The sequence below is a fragment of the Panicum hallii genome, chromosome 6 (assembly GCF_002211085.1).
Source record: "Panicum hallii strain FIL2 chromosome 6, PHallii_v3.1, whole genome shotgun sequence".
Taxonomy (NCBI): Eukaryota; Viridiplantae; Streptophyta; class Magnoliopsida; order Poales; family Poaceae; genus Panicum; species Panicum hallii.
The window spans coordinates 6,237,254-6,249,663 of record NC_038047.1 but is presented as its reverse complement, the minus strand read 5'-3'; the positions used below and the strand labels follow the sequence as shown (position 1 = coordinate 6,249,663).

Sequence of the window (12,410 nt, the reverse complement as noted above, 5' to 3'; positions counted from 1 at the left end):
ATGTAAATGGATTATTCTCTGCCTCCTGTGCATCAGACTACTAATCTATTAATCATCTCTTGATACTTTTCAGCTCAGAGCCCAAGCGTGTAACATGCCAATGGCATATGGATAATTAGATAACGCAATGGGACGAAATTGTTCTGGTTTTGTTTTTGCCCAATACCTATTTTGGTGCTCTAGCTTTGCCATGTTAAAAGCAGGCATGTCCCTGAAGCCTACCTTGTTCTTCTTCAACTATGTTAACACCTTTTCTAGATGATTCAATGCCAGGACTTAAATCTCTATTTATGTGTCAAGCATTTAACTTTCCAAACCAGGCTGGTTATCGCTGCTGGGCAGAGAAAATGTCATGTGAAATGTCCGTCGAATTTTTAGTAACTCAAATTGAAAAGTTTCCAAGATGGGTCTCAGCTGAAAAATCAGGAACCAATATCAGTAACTGAACTAATTGAACCAAACAGACAAGAGATATTTTTCCAGTTTTGAGTGTGGTGTATCTGTTCTTTCTATGTTATATATGTGTTATTTGGCTTAAACCCATTTGTTTTATTTCTATGCTTCACCCATAGATTTTGAGCACCTGAATCTTCCATGTACATAACAAACCAACAAACTGATTTGGTAACGTTTCACATTCATGTTCATAACAAGATTTCTTTTCTTTTGCATACACCTGTTATCTTGACACTTGACAGTCCAACGATATAATCTAATAAACTAAGAGTTTTCCAGTGCGGATCATGGAACTGAGAATTTCACTGTTACTGATATATGCATGACTGGTGAAAAGTAGACATCAGTCTTTCTATAGATGAAAGCAAACAATTAATGAACCGAAGCATCTAAATTGTTGGAGATTCGTTTTCCTGTTTTGCTGAATAACAAATATAAGCAGCTACTGAGGAGAGATCTTGTTTTAACTTTTTGGAGGAGGGTCAAGAAACGATTTCCCTCTCTCTCCTCTTTAATTGTCTTGCCACATCACTAAAATGCTTATGTGGCACTCCTATTAATTGCAAGAAACCATCCTAGTCAGCAGGGTTGGAACTGCCCTAAGCAGCTACTGATGAGAGGTCATGTTTTCATTTTTTGGAGGAGGGTTTCAACAGACTACCGAAATACGCAAAGGATATAACGGATCAGGCCATGTGTGACCTAGGGATGCTAGAGAAAAAAAAGTGGATGAGCTTTACAAGGGAATTTAGTAAATGGTGTTACAGTTTTGCAGTTCAATTTCAGTCCTGAATCTGTTTCCCCAATGCAGTTTCTGTCTGTGCTGTGTCCCTCTCAAGAGGCATGATCAGGAGGACTTGGAGAAGAAACTTGATTCTCGGAGCGGATATATATATATATATATGTATATGTATATGTATATATATATATGTATATATATATATGTTCACCGTCTCGATCTGCGCTCCGCATTTGGGCTTGATGATGTTGGGTACGTCAATGGAAGGGCGGCTCATTGGCACTGACCGTTGCTCATGAGATCCACACTTTCATTGCTCCTGTATAAGAGATGTAGCTATATATGCAGCATGGCTGATCCATTCATTTGATCATCTTGTGAACTTTCATCAGTTACGTACGTAGCAATTTATATCACAGGTTATGGGTTAAAAATCATCCGTGCCTGAGGGCGAGAGGATAATTCACGAGCATGTTTCATCTATGCTGGCTACTGATTTTGTATGCCTCTGAGATTCAAATACAGTTAAGCAAACATACTATATCACCTGTTTATGGTCTGCATATGGCGAGTGGAGTTGGAGTATGGCTCTGGTGGGCGGTGGCTTCCTGTGTCGGAGTTCACCGGAGACTTGGCGCCGGCGATCACCGGAGAGCGCACACAAACACACGATGAACAGGGTTTGGTGCTGCGAAAACTGAGCAGCGTTTTCTCTTGTATTGACCGAGTATTTTAAGGAATTAGAAGCTAAACTAGGCGGCTAAACTCTCGGAACGTGCGGCACGCACGCAGCTACTTGGCCGCGCCATCCCACGACCATCGCGGCACCGCACGACGTCCCTAAGACTCGGACGCACCCCCGCATGAAGGCAACATGCGTCAGGGCTCACAAACGTGCACATGAGCATGCACTGACAAGCTGAAATTGAGGAACAAAAAACGACTGGATACATGATGATCGATTGAGGATTAAGTTCAACATCCTGGAGTCTCAGGCTTGCTAGTTCGCCGCTCCGACGCACTTCTTCCTTAAGCCAGCAAAATTATGAAGCCCAGTTAATGTACCCGGTCACCCAGTATCATTTAGAGCATTCTGGTGTGATCATACTCTTGTTGCTCATGTGCTTTGTTAGCGGCTTGTCAAGCAGGTAGCAGTGGGTGTCAATGGCACTTGAACAATTGAAAAATCCAAATCATTCAACCAGAGTTCGACGTAGTATGGAAAGAAAGATGGACAGTTCTGGCATTATCACTTCTGCTGGTACAGAGGACTCCTGTAACAAGGCATGCCACAGCTTTTACCACAATTTATCAGTATTTATTAAAATTATAGTATGGCAAGCAGCTCACCACTAAGCCATGATTGCAAAAATAAGTACTCATTCAGGGCACTGAAGAATCTGAAAAAGAAAACTGTTGTCAACGGAGCCTCTGATACAGAGTGCAGAACTGATTATGATAATGTTGAACTATATATAGGGAGTCACAAAGGTAGTGCCATTCGATAAGTCCTATGTTAGCATAATACATTATAATCACTTACCCGGTTGGATCCGCTTAATATAAGGTTTTGCTCCATAGTGAGTTGCGAGGATTATTCAGACTTTTACGTGGCTGTACCGCTGTAGTAAGCAAAGAATTTATCAGGTACAAATAATGTTAGAAATAGCCAGCTATAGTTTTGCTATAGCCCACTATTAGCTTTTTAGGAGATCTACCGCTACACTAAACAATATTTGTCCGCTACGTAACGGGTTTTACGAGATTTAGCAGTGCTAAATGTCCGCTACGCCATCTAAAGGGGTTTTACAAGATTTAGCAGTGCTAAATGTCCGCTAAAGTGACTTTTGCGAGATTTAGCAGCACTAAATGTCAAGTTGCTAGTAGATTTTAGTGGTGTCATTCGCTCAAAGACGCAGTCAAAAAAACCGATACAACTAAATGAACGTAGTGTAGATCCTAGACAAGGTAGTGTGGGCACTTTTGGGCAGTTAAGAGACATGTTAGAGTTTATTTTTTGATGTTAGACCAATAATGATTATTATTTTATATGTTATTATTGATTATTTTATCTTTTTATTAAATGATTTAGCTTTCGCTATAGTCCGCTATAGCTTTCTAGACTGCCGCTAAACTTCATAACCCGCTATTTACAACATTGGGTACAAAGATGTAACTGTGATACTCACACTGAAAATAAGATTGCTGGTTAATATATAACTGCGGTATGATACGGCACACAATGTAAAAAAACGGAAAATTGCCACGACACATGATTCATGCTTGGCTGGCTAATTACCCACTGTTTCTACAGGTGAAAGGGAAACATACGAAAGCAAAAATTTTATGACACAAAATGCATAACCTAGCCACAAATTGCGAATGAAGTCCTAGAAAAAAAATACTGAGCTAGCATAAAAACTGTAAATTATATTTATCACATAGCAAGCATATATATTTGAAAATTAAACTTCAAAGATGAATGTAAACTATCGGAGAGGGCTGCTTTATCTCAAGAGCCTCTACACGAAATTAGTTAATCTAGCTGGTCTAAGACGCGCTCGAGCTGCTCAGCATGCACAATCTTGAGCGACTTGGATGCTTTCTCCCACAACTCCACGGTGGCAACAGGACACGCCCTCTTGAGCTCCTCGTACCCTGGGCTTGCCACCACCTCCATTCGAGGAGATGATGTACTGGATGCAGGCATCTTTGAGCTTGCCGCAGCTGTACCGGTCAGTAAGAGCTAAGGTTGTCGACACGCTCTCGACATCAAGTCTCCTGCTAAGGATGCTCGCGCACACAAGCTTCATCCTCTCCATGGCGTACCTGTCCGCCGCCACGAGTAGATGCTTGACGATCTCCCTGTTCTCGTCGCCGTCGAGGTCGTCCATCGCCGGCAACGAGTCCGTGTAGATGAAGTGAAGCAGTGCTCTGAAAGCACCAGGATGCACGTCTTCCAACGGTATGACCCCACCGTCGTTCCTCTCTCTTAGTGGGCCGTAGAGCTCCGCCTTGAACACCGGCGAGCGCGCCGCGAGCACGACCCTGGGCGCACGGAAGGTCTCCTCCTGGACCTTGAACGCCACGTCGGCACCCTCTTCGGTCTGCAGCAGCTTCCCGAAGCCGACCGGCAGGTCCGATGGCGGTGCCTGGATGATCTCGCATGGTGTCTGGGGTTCGGCCTCTTGTTTCGTCACGATCACGGTGACGTTGCACTCGATCACGATCCGGTCCCCTCGCAGGTACGTCGACGCCTCCAGCTCCGTCCGCCGTATGAACCACCGGGCGCCCTAGGCCGGGCTCTCGCCGCTGAACGCCCTCGGCGCCGCCGGGTGGAAGAGGACCTTGGACTCGCCGGTGAGCTGGTCCACCAGCCTCAGGTCGTAGACCGCCCGGACCTCGGCGGCGCCTGTCCCCGCCATGAGCTCGAGGTAGGCGCAGACGAAGTCCTGGTTGCTCTCCTTGCCGGTGTGCCCGTCGGGGTAGCAGCGGACGCTCCAGCCCTGCCCGCCGACGTAGAAGGTGGCGGAGCGGATGAACTTGCCGGCGCCGAGGCCCCTGTGCAGGCTGTACCCGGCGACCACGAACGTGTGCCGGCCGCGCGCCGTCTCCGCCGTGCACGTTGACGCTGTCGTGCTCACTGGACCCTGCGACGACGACGCCATCGCTCTTGCTGGCGTTCGCGCCGAAGAATTCGCGGCGGCGGCAGGGAGCGGGGGTTTCCTGTGACGGAGATTCAACCCTGGCTGACTGTAGGTCCCACCTATAGTGCCTCTATCGATCAACAGAGTTCAATACCGAAATCAATAGCTGTTTTTGGTAGAGTTCAAAACCGATCTGGATTTGGATTTTTTTATACGAACTCTAAGCGTGTATGATGTACACTGTTTGTAGGGACTGTTAGGGACACAAACTCAAGACATATAGTACATTTAGATTTGGATCCTTATATATGCCAGATGTTCTATGGTAACAGTTTAACAGCCAGTGGACGGCACATATATAGAACAGAGTACATTATAAAATCTGTATCATTCTCCTGAAAATTTGAGGGTAAATTAATTCGCTAAATTCTTATATAAGCTGTCAAGATTCAGTCAACGGAAAGAGCATTACTTCCAAAAATACATTTCCATTAGAGGACTAGTCTTCCTTTACGGAAAAACAAGAACCCCTTAGTCAAGTTTTTTGAGTTACAGTTTCATTAAGCTTAAAAGTGCATACTTAAGAGAGAATAACTAACCACACGAACAGGACATCAAAATTTTCGCCCCAGTAGCAGATACATGGTCTCTATGGAACATTTCTTGTACTCTCTAGGCTTGCATTCAGTCAATTCTTCAATCGACTGTAATAAAGACAGTATTTATTCAGTCCTTTATTTGCAATTCTACTGTATTTATCATTATTTATCATTAATGATTCCGTTTGGTATGGCTTCAGCTTCTCCTAAAATGGCTTCGGAAGCAGCTCTCTGGTGAAGCTGAAGCTATTTCGAAAATCATTTGACGAAACAGCTTATTCCGGTCGATGCTGGTCGAAGCCATGACTTCTGGCTTCTTCTAAGTATAAGCCGGAAACAACTTCACCAGGTGCTTCGTGAATAAAGCTGCTAGAATACCCGTTTAGCACAGCTTCAAATGAAGCTCTCCATGAAGCTATCAAGAAGCTGTGCCAAAGGGGGCCTAAGAATTCTAAGGAATTCAAATATATCTCTATCTTACATAAGGGATAAGTCAATTATTTTCTGGTAATATGTGGTCATTTACAATAGCATGGGTGCAGATATGCAGTGATCAGTATTTTGATGCTGACATCACTTCCATAGCAGTGTTTGCATTTCGTTTACATCATGTATTTTCGCAGAGGTTCACATATTCTCAGGAGTTAACTGTGAAAAATATGTGGTAAAGCGGCCTAGTATCTAGATACCTCCACATAACAATGAAATGAAGAAAAGGGTATTACAGTACTGTAATATCTTCACATCAACACCTACCTTTTACTACTGTCATCTTCCATCGATAACACATTTCATTGTTTCTATTTGCTAAAATGCTAATAAAAAATGCTTCAATTACATGGACATGCACATGATTGCAACTGATGTCATATTTGCTAGTTATTTGTTTTCATGGACAGAACACACCCACAAGGAAATTGTGCAACAGTTTATTGCATTGTTCCAAATGAAAGAAATTAGCAACACTACAATTATTCAACACTGTAATAAAGACATTCTAATCTTCATTTATCAATTGAAGTTTGAACCAAATTTGTACATATGAAACAAAAAGGAGCTGCATTGGTCCATGATAATTCACAAGAAACAATTTTGGTCCACCTTGAAACAAATCAATCAGTGAGTTTTCAATAGCTTTGCACCATCTATGTTGTTAAGATTTTGTAAAACAGTTTAGAAAACTTAAGAACCTTTCAAATCTAGCTAAACAGACAGGAACCTCTCCTCTCACACACACCAAGACCTAGCTTCCGGGTCATTAATGGAATAGTTAATCAGAGCACTGCAGAAGTGCAGAATCATCAGACCAAGGGCATCTTTGGTATAAGACAATTTGCTGTAAACTCGATTAAAATCACCTCATGTAGATGAAATAGCTTAGAAGAAAATTGGCATCTCAATCTCTAACCATCCTTTACCATCAGCCATGAGCAAAAAAAAAAAAGGAAAGTGTGATCTTACATATATTGAAAATATGAGACAGATTGTAGTACAGCCCTTGAGAAAAATATTTTTCAGAACATAAAATTACCATTATTCGAAATATATATTTTTCATTCACCTTGCTACTCAAAGTTGATCTTTAAGAATGTTTCAATAGCCCAAATGACTTATAAATTCGTCCAGAGGAACTATACAGAATTGATATCAATCAGACAAAGAATACTTCTTTCAGAAGAGCTGAGCATGTTCAGCTTGGCTTTGGCCTGATAATTTTGAAGGTACATTCCGATAAGAGGGAAATAACAAATGTGCCAATATAGAACTTATCAAGTGAAATCAATGTCCTATATCATGAAAGCTAAAACTGTAGAACAATGGGGGCTGACTGGCTGAATTGTTTAAAAAATGGATAGCTTCTATTTCAATAGCCATTAGACTTCCAAAAATGTAAACTACATTTGGACAATGATCTTCATATTGTACCAAAAAGAATTAGCTAATTTGGAATACCATAAATTAGAACTATGACAATATCAGAGTTCAATACACATAATGTTTCTACTGCTCATTAGGTTGCAATAATGTTCCTATTTCTTAATGGTCGTAATGATTCATAATGAACTAGTTTGACCACGAGTCCATGACTCACAACAACAATGTTCAGTAAATCATGCTGGCTATTTCTCTTTGGTAAACATGAAAGGAGGACATAATAGGATAACTGTATCAGTAAACTAATTGTCTACTGTTTAGCCAGAATATCATGATGCCTTTAACACAGATTCATACTAAGGTGAGTCTGGGAGCCATCACCACATATCAGGCATACGTTTCACAAAACCTACCTTCCTCCAAATTCTAAAATACCACTGGATAGCTAAAGGACAGTCCAAATACCTACAAGGCTATGTATTAATGAAATTTTGCTGACCACTCCCATATATCCGCAAAGACGGTGGGACATGCTCTTTTGAGGTGTGCATAGCCATGGCTTGCCACCAGATCATCCATTTTAGTGGAAGAGTTGATAAATTGAATGCAAGCATCTTTGAGCTTGCTGCAATGATGCTGATCAGCTAGAGCTAAAACAGCTGCCACACTCCCAGCATCAAGTTTCTTGCAAAGGATGTTCTCACACATCAATTTCATCCTCTCCAAGGCATACCTATCTGCAGCCACAAGTAGATGCTTCACCATTTCTGTATTCTCATCTTCATCAAGATTGTCCATCACAGGCAACGAATCCTTATAGATAAAATGTAGCAAGGCCTTGAAAACAGCAGGCTGCATATCTTCGACTGTTATGCTTGGCTGATTCTTGTCCCTCATAGGTCCATAGAGCTCCACCTTGAATACCGGTGACCGCATTGCAAGCACAATCTTGTGGGCATGGAAAACCTTGTCTTCAACCTTAAATGTCACATCTGCTCCCTCCTCCGACTCCAGCAATTTCCCAAGATTATCCACCAAGTCTGAGGGCGGCACTTGGATGTTGCACAATGTCCTGGATTCAGACACCGGCGTCCCCATGATTACAGTAACGTCGCACACTAGCACAAGGCGGTCGCTTAGGAGGAAAGGCCGCCCTTCTAGCACGCTCTTCTTCATGAACTTTCGAAAGCCCAAGGTCGGCTGCAGAGCGCTGAATACCGACGGCTTCGTCACGCCCGCCACAACCTTGGACCGCTGCATGGTTTCCAGATCGACCAGCCTAAAGTCGTAGAGCGCCCTCACCTCGGCGGTCTTGCTGATGAGCTCGAGGAAGACGGCGACGGTGTCTTTGCCTTCCGCTGTTAGGACGTCCCCATCGTTAGGGTAGAACCGGATGCGCCAGTCGTGGCCGCCGACGGCGAAAGTCGCCGACTTGATGAAATTCCCGACACTGAGGTCCTTCTGCAGGCTGTAGCCCGCGATCTCGAACTCGTGCCTGCCCCGCGCCGTCTCCGGCGCGCACCTCGAACCCGTCGTCTCTATTGGAGTCTGGGATGCCTCCATTGCTGGAGGTTCTAGGAGAAACGGAAGGCTACAGCGTTCAGGAGAGGCGGCTGCGGCGGCGGCCAGGGTTTTCTTGGTCTCCGCCCAGGTGGAATTTGGGGGAAGTTTGGGAGGCTGATTTTCTTTTTCTTTTACCGCTAAAGCCACGGCAAGGCACTTTACATCTCGATGACTCCGGGGCCCATTGCAGCTGAGTTTGGCCGACTTGGGACAAGAAGCCCAATTGAGCCCAATTGCATTATGTCAGTATGGCTGACTGCAACCCCCTGACTAACCATAGATCCAGCTCAAATGCTCAATATCATTATGCTTCTGAATCTGGCTAGACGAGAGCATTTTAAAGGTTGGGCTAAAAAAACCCGATTGATTTTGATTTTAGAACCTAAAGGGTCAGAACAAAAGAGTAATAATTTTCTTTATTATTATCTGTGATGATTTTATCATTCTTAAGATGTATCGAATATACCTTGGTAGGGTGTGAGCAGTGTAGCCTAATCTCTTGCAGATGCTCGTTGTGGTACGGCGTGCGTGTGTTATTATGAGTGAGTATGTGTGCATGTGCATACGATGTAACCTATTTTTGATTAAAAAATATAAATTATCTAGCTAATTCTTAGTTAACTCATGTAAGTAATCATTTTTTTGCGGTAGAGTAGATAAAAACTTTACACAAGGGATAACCGTTAAACTATCGGCCCATCGGCACTTAATTGGTGCAGGCTGAGCATGTTAAGTTGGACAATTCAGAGGCAGCTGATTCCAAGTGCTAGATCGCGTGGCTAAAAATTTACAAATTCAGAGGAATGTGACTTTCTTCGGTCAAATTTGTATTGCCACAGCAATTTACAAATCTGCGTAATATTTTTTTTCTTTTGCTTCCTCACCGACTATTTCTGTCTTTGATATATGACATGGCACAATTCCACTGGATATAAAAATTCATGGGAAACGCACTAAGAATTCAGCCGGTTGATGTCAGTAGAGATGTTAAACGTGATGTTTAAATTTTAATGTTTCAGATTATTTCAGTTGTTACAGTATTTTATAAAAATTGAAATCTCCATTTTCAAATTCTGTAACTTTACAAACTCTATATTAAAAGTTTCTTTATCAAAAGTATTTATAAAAAATGAATTCCAAATGCATGTCTACTACAAAACTAGAAATAAAATCGGAGAGCCAAATGAAAAAAAAGATACCCCCTATATGAATTCAATTATTTCCAGCATAAACAATTACAATTGGAGGACTGGATCAACAGTTTCACAAAAGATTAGGATTTTGAAATAACTCACGAATATATGCCGGATTCATGTGGGATATATGCCGCGTTCCTGACGAAGGCGGTTGGTAGAGTCCGATCCCCTGCATGATTCCTGTTTGCTTGTTCAATTCGGCGAACTTAACAGGCCGGCCTACAAGAACAGAACGAGATTTTAGGATAAGATCGAGACTAGACATCGCCCAAATCTATCTGGAGTATTTTGTTACTCCGATCCGCTAAATTAGGCGACACCGCAATGATTTCGTGCCTGCCGGGTTTCTTCTGGCCGCCCCAGCCGCGCGGCGGCGTGACGGAGCTGGAGACGACGACGTCGGCGTGCGCCACGGAGGCCGTGCGGCGCAAGCACGTCTTCGAGGTCCGGGGGTACAGTAGCCTGCTCAGCCGCGTCGGCGTCGGCAGCTTCGTCCGCTCCGCCACCTTCGAGGTCGGGGGCTACGACTGGGCCGTCCGCTACTGCCCCAAGGGCACCGACGCCGCCGCCGCGCCGGGCTACGCGTCCGCCTTCGCCGTGCTCCTGACCCCGGGCGCCGAGGCGCGGGCGTCGTGCGACCTGACCCTCGTCTGCCGCCGCCTCGGCGTGCCGAACCTGGTGTCCCGGACGGCGCCCGCCCTCTTCCGCCACGGCGGCGGCGGGAGCCACCTCGCCCCGGCCCAGGGCTCCCGCACCTTCGTCGACAGGAGCAAGCTGGAGGCGCCGGCGTCGGCGTACGTCCGCGACGACAGCCTCCGGATAGAGTGCGTGGTCACCGTCTTCAAGTTCAAGAAAGCTAGCCCGCCGTCATTCCCGGCGCCAGCGCCGGCCCGCGTCGAGGCGCCGACTCCAAGCCTTCCACGGGGTCTCGAGCACCTGCTCGAGACGAAGGAGGGAGCCGACGTAACGCACGCCATCGTTCTCGCGACGCGCTCGCCGGTCTTCAAGGCGGAGCTGTACGGCCCCATGAAGGAACAAGACACGGGGCGCCGGCACATAGCCATCGAAGACATGCAGCCCGATGTGTTCAGAGCGCTGCTTCACTTCGTCTACACCGACACGATGCTCCCTGGCGCCATGGACGACGGCCTCAGCAGCGACGATGGGAACAGGGAATTCACGAAGCACTTGCTCGTGGCGGCGGATCGGTACGATGTGCGAGGCCTCAAGTTCGTGTGCGAGAGGAGACTTTGCAGGGGCCTTACCATCGCGACCGTGGCGTCCATGTTCGCCTTGGCTGACCGGCACAACTGCAGCGAGTTGCAGGATGCCAGCTTGGAGTTCATCACTGGCTCAGATACGTTGGCTGATGTCGTGGAGAGCGAATGGTACCATCACCTCAGATCGCTGTCCCCTGATGTCATGATCGATCTTTTGAGAAGGCAACTAAGTCCCACAAAACTTACAGTGCATAACTGTTATTGGATTGTGAATAATATACTTAGTTTATTTTTAAAGTAATGACTTCCCTACAACCCGTAATTTTATCCATAAGTACGCACTTTTTCATCGATCATGTTACTACTATATACTAATCTAACCACCGGACCACGTGAAATTCTAACAGCCGCTCAAATTGGAGCCACATGCAAGCAATCATAGAACTTTAAAAGTTGTACTTCTTAAATCGTCTATTAAATTTAAATTCTGATTGCACAATCGTATCACTTTCAACGAGACCTTCAAAACAAGACCCCACTTGCATATATTTTGATGATATTTTCAAAAACACATAAATTGCTTTATGTAGATTGAAAAAATACCAAAATAAATTAGTTACAATGCTCAGTTGATCTGCTAAAGTTACCTATTATTGATCATGCAATAGACATTTACCTACCCAACAAAGTTATCTACCTTTATCCGCTAATCACACCAACCAATCTATTTTCGCAATATCAACCCAATATCCACTTAACTGAACGGCATGTGAAGCAATATTTTTTAAATTCATAAGCAACTTTTGCAAAAGTTATAAGCAAATTAGAATACACTAAAAAGTATTTTCTCTCAAAAAATATATCAATGAAATATAGTATGTAAGACCTTGTTTTGAAGCTTTTATTGAAACAAGCGCAACGGTACAACTAGATTTTTAATTTTGACGCTCGATTTTGAAACTACGGTCTTTTTTGAAATTATGTGTATGCACAGACCCATCCATTCTTTTGCTCCCCTCGCATATGTATGCATTCGCTGATCTAATATGGTAAAAAACACGTCACTAATGTGATATGAGCGAGGGTTGCAGTTGAAACACGTCACTATGTGTGAG

At 44.2% G+C, this 12,410-nt stretch overlaps 3 protein-coding genes and 1 pseudogene across 3 annotated transcripts; 1 reads left to right on the top strand and 3 right to left on the bottom strand.

The window, feature by feature from the left end:
- Positions 1 to 3,731: 3,731 nt before the first annotated feature.
- On the bottom strand, positions 3,732 to 4,473 carry LOC112898082 (annotated as a pseudogene).
- Positions 4,474 to 4,488: 15 nt separating this feature from the next.
- On the bottom strand, positions 4,489 to 4,863 carry LOC112898081 (BTB/POZ and MATH domain-containing protein 1-like). Its single transcript, XM_025966483.1, has one exon. The coding sequence runs from the start codon at positions 4,861 to 4,863 to the stop codon at positions 4,489 to 4,491; it is 375 nt and encodes a 124-aa protein (XP_025822268.1).
- Positions 4,864 to 7,543: 2,680 nt separating this feature from the next.
- On the bottom strand, positions 7,544 to 8,989 carry LOC112897315 (BTB/POZ and MATH domain-containing protein 2-like). The gene has a single exon (XM_025965595.1). It carries the CDS (start codon positions 8,877 to 8,879, stop codon positions 7,797 to 7,799), a length of 1,083 nt encoding a protein of 360 aa, XP_025821380.1. The 5' UTR covers positions 8,880 to 8,989; the 3' UTR covers positions 7,544 to 7,796.
- Positions 8,990 to 10,399: 1,410 nt separating this feature from the next.
- LOC112898080 (BTB/POZ and MATH domain-containing protein 1-like) lies at positions 10,400 to 11,596 on the top strand. Its single transcript, XM_025966482.1, has one exon. The coding sequence runs from the start codon at positions 10,400 to 10,402 to the stop codon at positions 11,594 to 11,596; it is 1,197 nt and encodes a 398-aa protein (XP_025822267.1).
- The last annotated feature ends 814 nt before the right edge of the window (positions 11,597 to 12,410 follow it).

Bases quoted from the DNA above. Each gene is read 5' to 3' on its own strand.
- LOC112898080 (XM_025966482.1), top strand. From the start codon at position 10,400: ATGATTTCGTGCCTGCCGGGTTTCTTCTGGCCGCCCCAGCCGCGCGGC.
- LOC112897315 (XM_025965595.1), bottom strand. From the start codon at position 8,879: ATGGAGGCATCCCAGACTCCAATAGAGACGACGGGTTCGAGGTGCGCG.
- LOC112898081 (XM_025966483.1), bottom strand. From the start codon at position 4,863: ATGGCGTCGTCGTCGCAGGGTCCAGTGAGCACGACAGCGTCAACGTGC.